Here is a 10,666-nt window from a genome sequence, read left to right as displayed (position 1 = left end):
TCTTCCAGATAGAGATTCACAACTTGCTCAAACTTTTGGAGGCAGGTTAGCCCTGGATCTAGCAAGGCGATTGTGGAGGAGGCTTTCAGGAGCAAAGAAAAGAAGAATGACGCCACAGGAAAGGTGCCCGCAGCTGCTTGATGAATGGTCATTAGTCTCTTGGATTGTCCTTGTGGCATGGCTTGTCTTCGTGGATATAGTGGTGCCCGTGGTCTTCGGCCGAGTTATTTTCATTGTGTGTGTCTTTGTGATGTCATAGTGTGGAGGTTTGTGGTCGTTACGTGTTGGGTATGGTAGTCGAGTTGCTCATGTGCTTATGAGGTTGCATGCTGTGTGAAGAGTCCACATGTGATTACTTTGTAACGATTTTTGTCCGATTTTTCATTAATTAACGGGGCAATTCTCGTCTGTTTAACTAATTGATGAAGGCAAATATTTTGCCTTCATCTCAAAATGAAATAAAACGAGCTGGTCGGACCGGGACCCGAATGGGTAAAACCCATCGTAAAGCTGCAATCGGGAAAAGTTCCATTACATGTTACTCTAAGAAGTATTCATGTTCTAAATTACCTTTTTATATTTATCTAGAGACGAATGTATATAGACATGTTTTTGTGTTAGATATATCTATATCTAGACAAATCGACAAATAATTTGAGATGGAGGTTGTATTAGTTAAATCAGCATATTTATTTTGAGACGGAGGAGTGGGACCTGGAACCACACTCAGCTCCCATGGATGGGTATTATATTCAACTCGAGTGGCGCCTTTTTTTGATTTTGAGGGAATCTGGAGGGATTTCTCCCTACTGTGTTTTTATAATTTTTGGTAAAAGAGCACCTTGTGTTCAGCCCAACTCGCCAAGCCAAGCGCTTGGGAGTTTCGTGCTTTGAGTGACGAGAGAATCTTATGCTGCCTTCGTATTATCTTGCATTAATCTTTGATTTTGGCATCCATATATAGCGACTGGACCAGAGAGAGGGAGAGAGAGCAATTACCATCATCATACGTACATACGGGGAGGACATATAGATGGGGAACACATCTGGCAGGCTCTCTTGCATTGGCGTGTCCTGCGATTTTCGGCTCAGCTGCTGCGGCAAGAAGCTTCCTCGCCGTTCTCGGGCGCCGGCTGGCAGCTATCCACCACCGCCGCCTGCTCCTGTCCCTCCTCCTCACGCTGCTCCATGTCCAGGGCATGCCAACGTACAGGACCAGGGCAAGTAGCTACAGGAAGATGCGCAGATCGCGTCGCGGTGGGATACAACTACTACTGCCCCGCTTGGAATCCCTGTAGAAGTTTTACATCCGTATATGAATACCCTTGTATATTACAAGAGATTTGTAAAATACAACCGGATATTCCCACATGTATATGCTGCGCTTGGTTCGTCGGATTTTTGCTTGTTTCGGAGAGTCTCTCCCGTGCGCTATGCCGTTGGCTACCAGAAGAACGAGCGCCAGGCGTCGTCACAGCGCGGCCACAGCGGACGCAGGATCCTGCTGCAGTGGCGAAGGCAATCCGGCGGCAGCGGGGACGCCGTGGACCGGTGGTGGTGGAGGCGGACGTTGGGTGCTGCAGCGGTGTTTGGTTGCAGTGGCGGCGAGCGCACGCGCTCCGGCAGCGGCGCGGACGCTGCGGCACCGTCGACTCGAAGCTCGGCGGCGCGCAAGCACCCATGGTGGTGGCTGCGGACACTCGGCGTCAATGGCGGGCCGTGGTGGTGAAGCTGATGCGGCAGGACTGCAGGAGGCGACTGCGCTGGTGATGATGGTGTCTCCGGGGAACTACGGCGGCGCTCCGGCGAGCGGTGGCGGTGGCCTCGGCGTGCTCCGGTTGAGCCGTTGCGGCACTTACCTCGGTTGTGGCTACCTAGTCAATCACGACCGAGCAAGAATGGCGGAATGCCAGCGACTAGGGAAAACGACGGACATAGCAGTGTTTTGCAAACTGACGGAATACCAACGATATCCAAGTGTAAAGTGAAACCGGTGTAAAAGTTACGACGCAAAAACGACGATCCAAGTAGCTCGTCCGTTTTATTTTTATGGGGGTATACTTTACACGTGTAGATGGCTGGAAAACGGCAATCCAAGCGCAGCCTACAAGACTGTCTGTATTTTGTTGTTTGTGTGGCATATATGCTTCTCTGGTGTAAAGTTGTTTCTCTTGCTTGTTTGTAATGTACTCCGATCAGTTCATCTGATAATGCCCGTACAGTTGGTGAATAATTGCAAGTGTCATCCGCAACGGAATTTTTACTCCACTTGGAGAGTAGTATGCCTGATATATCTAAATATGATTTTATATATTTGGTTCGAGCGTGTGTGTGTGTGTGCGCGCGCGCCTTTTGCCTCGTCGGACAATCTTGTTTTAGAATTCTATGCAGGCGGTCATCTGAATATAGTTAGTGTTAAAACGAAGTGGTGGAAACTTAAGGGAAGACAACTCATGCCCTCAAGGAGAGGGTTATAAATGAGGGGAGAAAGGAGGTGAAGCAAACAATATGTGGATGAAGATGATAAGGAAGACGACTTCAAAGAAGTTTGGGGTAACCAACTCAAAAAACTATAAGTATACGCCAGCTAACCCTACAAACAAAATCCCAAGCATGCAATAGCTAGCCCTACAAACAAAATCCACAACCATACAACAACTTCTCCTACAAACAAAATACATAAGCATAAACGGCTACCCTACAAAAAAAATTCATAGGCATGCAACAAATACCCCTACAAAAATTCATTGGCACAAAGGCCGGTAACACTCCGGAACTCACCCTGCTGGAGATGGAGTATGCATGGGGGGGGGGGGGCTCAGTGGAGGTTGACGGTGGTGATGTTGCTCTCCCAAGACCCGCCAAACCCTGAGGTTCCTGGGTCAGCAACACAACCGGACTGGATCTGCCATCATGCCACTGTGAATGGGCGGATGTGCCACCTCGCTGCCGCGGATGGCCGATCTGCCAATGCGCCACAACGAATGGACCAATGTGCCACTGCACCGCCATGTAAGGGTCGATGTGCCACCGTGTCACCGTGGATGGGCTGATTTGCCTCCACGCCACCTTTGCTCGACGAGTTGAAAGTTGCGTCAGTGATGCTAGGGTTTGGTCGTGGACTAGGGAAGGGGAAGTGAAATGGACGAAAATTGAAGGGTGGTGCCTGATAATCCTTAGAAAAGAAGAAGAGGAAAGGCTGCACCCATAGGTACTCACGAACTGCAGGCGATTTTGATGGAGAAACCACCCGCACTGGCTCAAAACCTAGAGGCGGCTTCGAGAAACTAATCGTCTCCAATCCTTCCCGCAGGCGGTTTTGGCTTACCAACCGCTTCCAGAGCTTAATATGATAAAAATAATTGCCTCCATTATAGGTATTACAGGTGGTTTTGTTTTGCTTGGTCACAACCACTTTCGGAGCATGCTGCTAATGCCTGTCTTTTTTTACCAGTGTTTGAGCCCCGATCTTCTTGCTTTTGTGATGGATGAGATCCCAAGGGATATATAAGGAGATCCCTTGATGTATGCTCTTTGCAGATGATGTGGTGCTTGTCAACGATAGCGGGGCGTGTGTTATCAGAAAGTCATATATGGAGTTGACAATTATGCTATGATCTAGCCGTCCTCAAGAGCGTTTGATCCTCATAAATAACAATTCATGGTGTAATCCTTTGAGTAATTCTAACCACCCCTCTACCTCATGTTCAACTCCTTCCCGGTACATCCGACTCTTGGGGCCTGTGAATACGTCACAAGTCTTTCCCAACAAGAGGCATGAACAACTGACGCAAGTTCCAAATCGTGGGTTGGGTAGTTAACCTTGTGCTTCTTTAGCTGCCTCGACACCGACTTGTCCTTAGCATTACTAAGATGAGACCACTTCACTGCACACTTTTACTTTTTATTGCTAATCACGTTCCATTGCTCTGCTACCACCACAATACACAAAAAGCGTTAAATCTTTTAGTACTTGGAGTGAATCCTTGTTGTTTTTGCACTAATCATTTCCTTCAACTCCTCGTGGGATTGATACTCTTACTACCAAAAGGATCTACAATTGACCCTCTATACTTGTGGGACATCACTCCCGTTGTTTGGAGAACAGTCACCACATGCGCGGATGCCGCAATCCCTAGTGTCCCCTGAGCTCACTGACAAGCCTTGTTGTGCCACCCCATGTCCTGCCTCGACATCGTGCATCGTCCAACTTCAGCTTTGTGTGAGGGTCTGATGGCATCCATGCTCCCCTCCAAGGCGCTCCGCCGTTGGTTTTGGGTGTCTGTTGTCTCTAGATCCCTGCTACCACTGGCTTGGCAACCCTTTCCGAAGTGGTGTTGCAGTCCGCTCTAACTGAGCTTTCCTTAATAAACCATGGACAACCCCTATCTCCGTCTCCTTTCTCTTTTCAGGTTGCCGCGAGGCTGTCTGGCATGAATTGCGAGCTTTCTGGAGTGGGTGTATAGGCTGCTCTGAGTGGACTATTCCCTGCTTCGACTATGTTGCAGACTACTCCGACGACGCACCCTCTTGGTGCGGTTGATTCTGTGGGCGTAGGGGAATCAAAGCAGACTTCTTTGGTGGTTTATCCCCTTTTGTTAGGCCCTACTCATCACCGTTGCTTGATTTGTCAGTTGCCTCTGTGAGGACATCGCCAATGATGTGGTTCATCATGCCCGAGTTACAAATGATGGGTTGGGAGAACACTTCTCCTCTGTCCATGGTACATGTGGACTCGCTTGTGCCTGGAGTGTGATTTTGCCGCCACCCACAACACCACCATACCAGACCAGTCAGGTGTCCGTTGCCGTGGAGCATGGAGGTTTGGGAAGTGTTGTTTTCCACTCGCCTGAGCCCTTCAACCAGGTGGTTCCTGTGGGTGACTGAGGTTGTAGCATCTGGTACATTGGCACCTGTTTTCGAGGCTATCTTCGTTAGAAAGTTTCGAGAATTGATTGCGAGATTGGATGTTGCTAACCCTGAATCTGGCAAGACTATTGGTTGCCCCCTGAAGGAGAAGTCAATGAGGGACAAGAGCAAAAGGGTATGCGGTAGCCATCGTTCCAGCATACCGAAGGAGAAATCATTGCATAGTGAAGACGTCTGCGGCCGCTTGATGGATGATTCTCTTCTTTTTAGGTTGTCATGTCAGATGTCTTTTTATCGATGGGCCTGCCTTGCGATGTTGTGTTCCATGGGCCGGGGGGTTGTGCTTGTAGCGGGTTGGGGGCATTTGTTCGTCTACTGGGGTGATTGTGAAGATTCATGCTTTGGGTGTAGTCCATAGATGGTCATGTTGTAATGGTTTTGGTCTGATTTTCCGTCAATTGACTAGGCAATTCTCTTATGCTTAATTAATCAAGAGGCAACTTTTTTGCCCTTTTTTTTGCCTTCATTTCAAAAAATAAATAAACGATTGCAAGTGGAGCACCGCAATGTACATGATGATGATGTGCAACGATCTATCCACGACAACAAGATCAGCTTGTCCATGCATGATCTGACCAAAGTGCAACAGAGGACTCGATTGGATATCGTCCTACTGTTGTAAGGACTCTTGCGTTGTCTGCACAACAATTTCCTTTTAAGTATCATTTCTTAACACATTAGTGTGCAATTGCTCTTCTGACTCTGATCCGCAACGGAATTTTTACTGTAGAGATCAATGGTGTAAGATGCGCCATGCCTTAAGATTTGTGTAATTCAGTCGATCTAAACGGTTGATTACCGTGGGTAATTCAGTCTTTCGCCTCCAACGCTAACAGTCCCCGCGCCCGCCAGCTCCGCCCTCCGCCGTGCACGAATCTGTTGTGGAAGGCAAGCCGGTTTTTGCGCGATAGCGCTCGGTTGCCGATGGGATGCGGGAACCACTCCACTCCTGTTTGCTGAGAAAGAGCCAGGCAGCCATGCGTATCCATCTTTCCCGTTTGAGGAAACAGATCGGACGCCAGAAACAAAAGGAGTCTCTGGCGTGTACATCCAAGCTTCAACAACCAACTACCTAGGCTAGCGGGAAAAGAAAGGATCGACTCCACCGCTCCAACGATTCTCATCCAGCCATGGCCGCTTCCTCGGCTCCTCTCCTCCTCTTACTATGCCTCGCCGTCGTCTCCCCGGCGGCAGCGCGCACCGAGGACCTCCTCGCCGCGGCCCGCGCGCCGGAGGCCGCCGCCTGGCTGCGCGGCGTGCGGCGGCGCATCCACCAGCGCCCGGAGCTGGCCTTCCAGGAGCACCGCACCAGCGAGCTCGTCCGCCGCGAGCTCGACGCCATCGGCGTCCCCTACGCGTGGCCCGTCGCGCGGACGGGCGTCGTGGCCACCATCGGCTCCGGCGCCGGCCCGGTCGTCGCGCTCCGGGCCGACATGGACGCCCTGCCCGTGCAGGTACGCTACGTACCTACTTGGTCCTTGGCACACTTTACACGTGCACCCGCTAGGGCCTAATGTGAGATCTCCCATATCACGCGGTCGAGTAGTATACTACCACACGTTGCTCAACTTTGGGCAGTTTTTTTCTTTTTCCAATGGAATTTAAGCTGTCGTGTTCTAGTTGTATGCATCCACAAGAAAAAGTTGCTGTAGTATTAGGCATCTGGCAGAACCGCAGAATATGTGGTGACATGGATTGGAGTACAGCTGATTTAAGCTTTTTTAGCGGTACGTGTCCAACTCAGTTCTGTTCATGAAGTTGTTGTGACGATAAGGTCAAGATCTTCACACGATCGGACCAGCAGGAGATGTTAGTTACCCTTTTGGATATGCTAGGTTTATTTACGTGGTCTTACCGCCTGAATGAATTCAGTTGGACATATGAAAATGAACTCCAACAAATGTGGAGGTTAAAATATGATAATCATATGGGAGATGCGAATGGCGTATAGGATATGCTCCGATAATAATCAAGACAAAGAAAGAGAAGTAGAGAACCTCGCTCCACCCCTGAATGCCGTTGGATCTGACCTAGGGATACGTGGCATGCATGATTATCTGAGTCGCCTCCTCTGGAGAATTATTTTAACCACGGAGGCGTGAACTGCCCCTGTGAGGCCTTGTACAATGGAGGTGCTTAGAGGAGGTGCTTAGAGAAATAAACCAGTCTTTTCTTAAGCACCGGTGCTTATTTGTACAGGATAGACGCTTAACTAAGCGTCTCTCCTGTAGAAATAGGCACCGGTGTTTCAGAAAAATCCGGTTTATTTTTCTAAGCATCTTTCTAAGCACCTCCCATTGTACAAGGCCTGAATGGTACACGAACTGAAGATGGTACACGAACTGAAGTTCAGTGGCTAGCTGACTTGTTATGAGCCCACATCTCATCCACCCAAAGTCAGGTCTGAACAGTGCCAGCACACTGCTCAAAATAATACAATAATGAAATGCACACATGCATGGGAACAATATACGGTTTCACCCCTTTGCATGTTGGTTACCTCTAAGGCCAACTCCAAGGCGCGACCCCATTCTGTCCGCTCGCGTCCGTTTGGGGGTAAACAGATAGATCAGGCCTCCCAACGCGCGGCGACAAATGGACCGTCATCCGTTTTCTGTCCGCTTTCGACCAATACCCAGCCCAAGTTTGGGCCGAGTTTGCGGCCGAAAGGACACACGCGGACGGCAGGCCCCTCTCTTTCTATCCCCCACCGAACCCCCTCCAGCCGCACCCCTGCCACTCTCGTCCCTCGCCGCCGCCGCCACCGCCATTGCCTCTGTGCAGCTCGGCCGCGCGCTCACCCCAACTCTAGTCGCAGCTTAGGCCAACGTCTACTTCTTTAGACTCAAAAAAGAAAGAAGCACACAAGATCGAGCATCCGTAAATCAACAATGAATGCATCGACAAGGCACTAATCCAACTTACGGGAGCAGTTATGGAAGTTGAATATCTTCTAAAATGTCTTCTTTTGGTTCTTGTTTTTTTTGTCTTGCTATTCTAGTTAAGATTTGGTGATGTGCTTTCATGTATCAAAAATCAATGATGAAAAATAAAAGATGTGTTTGCGAAGAAAAATGCATGTGGACAGGATGTGGCCGAAATGCGGCCGTGCTGGGCGCACGGCCGGCGCATCCATAAATCTGGACGGACACGACCCCATTACCACTTCCAAACGGACGAAATCCGGACAAAGCGGACGTCCGTTTGGGGTCTCGCGTTGGAGTTGACCTAAGGAAGGACACCAACTATTGTTGTTAGGTGTGGCTAGATCAGTCAGAGACTGGTCTCAGTTAAGTGTCAAGTGACAATACATATAAAAAAGAAGAAAGAAGAAATTTAAAAGAAAATTTCACATGGACCTCCACGTACGATCTCACGAATATAGAATCAACTGAGATTTGGTGAACAACAATCCAATAGTTAAGGAGAGCTCTAATTCTTCTTCTGCAACCATTGTTAACCTGGTGCTCTATAAAAGCAATTTGCTCCCGGCGCGGATCACAGCCACTAGTTCATTCAAAACACAATCACTTTCATGTACTAGTAGTAATTTTGTAGGAGCAGGGTCCATGAGTTTGCCTGAACCTGTGTGAACTGAAGTACTGAACAATATTCTCATACTGCTACATATGGTCCTGACTGCTCATGAAATGCCTGCATTTTCATAGTGCTAGTGTCTGCACATGTGACTGTCAGACTTCTAGACCGGCTTAGTCCCGTGGTCAGTATTACGCATTCCAGCCGACGCATTTGGGTGCCTTACTACAGGAATTGGTAGATTGGGAATACAAGAGCCTGGAAGATGGGAAAATGCATGCATGTGGACATGATGCTCACACAGCAATGCTTCTAGGAGCTGCCAAGCTACTTCAGTCCCGCAAGGAAGACCTAAAGGTATTCATTCTGTAATCTACTCGACCGCGTGAGTACTATTTTTCTGAGCTCGATCAATCATGAAGCCACCAAGTTCTACACTCCCTATCCATAAAGATAAGTCTTATGTTGTTTTTGTTTCCGTCACCAGGGCACCGTGAAGCTTGTTTTCCAGCCAGCAGAGGAGGGCAGCGGCGGCGCCTACTACGTTCTGGAAGAAGGCGTTCTCGACGACGCGTCGGCGATTTTCGGCCTGCACGTCGATCCAGCTCTGCCGGTGGGTGTAGTTTCGTCCAGGCCAGGGCCATTTGCCGCGACCTCGGGTCGATTCCTGGCGACGGTCACAGGAAAAGGTGGGCACGCCGCTGGCCCCCATGACGCCATTGATCCCGTTGTAGCAGCATCGTCCGCCGTCCTAAGCATCCAGCAGATCGTCTCTCGGGAGATCGATCCCCTCCAGGGTGCAGTATGTGATCTGTTTCCTACAGTCCTCGACTACCTAAGTACAGACTGAATAATCCTAGTGTGACAGACCAGTTGTGCACTTTCAGGTGGTTTCCATCACCTTTGTGAAGGGAGGAGATGCTTACAACGTCATTCCCGAGTCGGTCGCCTTTGGTGGCACCTTGAGGAGCATGACAGATGAAGGGTTGTCATATCTGATGAAGAGGATCAGAGAGGTAAAAATGTCTTCGTTTCCAACATCTACAGGGTACATCTAGTGCATTGTATTATCGAAGTACTGTAGAATGTACCGTTCAGAGTGGCATAGACAAAGGCGATATATAACTGATTAGTACATTTTTATGCCTGTTCCGAAGATCGTTCAAGGGCAAGCTGCAGTGCACCGCTGCTCTGCCTCCGTGGACTTCATGGAGGAAACGATGAGGCCGTACCCGGCTGTCGTCAACGCCGAAGGGATGTACGCGCATGCCAAGGAGGTAGCCGGGAGGTTGCTCGGGGAAGAGAACGTCAGGGTGGCTCCCCAGCTCATGGGAGCGGAGGATTTCGGGTTCTACGCGCAGAGGATGGCGGGCGCCTTCTTCACCATAGGAGTTGGCAACGAGAGCACCATGGAGCAGCTCCGCACCACGCACTCCCCCTACTTCGTGATCGACGAAGATGCGCTCCCGGTTGGAGCTGCCTTCCATGCCGCCGTGGCCATTGAGTACATGGAAAAGCACGCATCGGCGTGAAAACTGAACCTGGCCAACACAAAAATGGGCATGAGTGGCATTTGGGGATGTCAAACTCATTTCTAACGGAGTCCTCTCAACCAAAGTACGTCGTCCCACCATTGCATGTATTCTTAGAGCATCTACAGCCAGACTGGCAAATCCGGCCCCACATACGCTCCCACCCCAAATAATATAATCCACGTCCGGACAGCTTCATTACCATATCTCAAATCCATACAAACTGATGCAACTACGTTGACGCACACGCATCGTCCGGCTACTCCATCACACTACACTAAACATTCCATCCGACTACCAAAATTTGGCATGTTTGACTATGGTGGAGTTCATCAATGGCTGCCCTCGCCCTTCCCGGTGCCCTTGCCGTCCTTCTCGCGGAAGTACCGGTCAAAGACGCAGTATGGATCGAGCTGGATCTGCTTGTCACCGGAGCTGTCCTCGCCGTCACTGTCCTCCCGGCCATGGCACGGACCGTCCGATTCAGCTCTCGGGCGAGGGCGCGCGTGTTCCTCCACTGCCATTTCTTCACAATGAGGGTGCAGATGGTTTCCTCCTCTGCGGCCGCCCGCGCCGTCGCATCAGCCGCCTCCTCCACCGCCATTTCCGCCGCGATACGGGCCTAAGCGGCCCTTATCATCTCCTTCCCACGGCAGACCGCCCGTTCC

At 50.0% G+C, this 10,666-nt stretch overlaps 1 protein-coding gene across 1 annotated transcript; it reads left to right on the top strand.

The window, feature by feature from the left end:
- Positions 1-5,892: 5,892 nt before the first annotated feature.
- On the top strand, positions 5,893-10,202 carry LOC123111679 (IAA-amino acid hydrolase ILR1-like 9). The gene is made up of 5 exons (XM_044532519.1): positions 5,893-6,383; positions 8,698-8,823; positions 8,954-9,268; positions 9,354-9,482; positions 9,624-10,202. The coding sequence occupies exons 1-5, from the start codon at positions 6,060-6,062 to the stop codon at positions 9,996-9,998; spliced, it is 1,269 nt and encodes a 422-aa protein (XP_044388454.1). The 5' UTR covers positions 5,893-6,059; the 3' UTR covers positions 9,999-10,202.
- The last annotated feature ends 464 nt before the right edge of the window (positions 10,203-10,666 follow it).

This window comes from Triticum aestivum, chromosome 5B (genome assembly GCF_018294505.1).
Source record: "Triticum aestivum cultivar Chinese Spring chromosome 5B, IWGSC CS RefSeq v2.1, whole genome shotgun sequence".
NCBI classification, from domain to species: domain Eukaryota; kingdom Viridiplantae; phylum Streptophyta; class Magnoliopsida; order Poales; family Poaceae; genus Triticum; species Triticum aestivum.
Note: the sequence above shows the minus strand (reverse complement) of the source record. Positions and strands in the feature narration are given on the sequence as shown.

What these genes read in the sequence shown, in the direction of transcription:
- LOC123111679 (XM_044532519.1), top strand. Translation starts at nt 6,060, where the DNA reads ATGGCCGCTTCCTCGGCTCCTCTCCTCCTCTTACTATGCCTCGCCGTC. An exon ending in TGGACGCCCTGCCCGTGCAG is followed by an intron (nt 6,384 to 8,697) that starts GTACGCTACGTA and finishes GCCTTACTACAG; the next exon opens with GAATTGGTAGATTGGGAATA. An exon ending in TGATGAAGAGGATCAGAGAG is followed by an intron (nt 9,483 to 9,623) that starts GTAAAAATGTCT and finishes CCTGTTCCGAAG; the next exon opens with ATCGTTCAAGGGCAAGCTGC.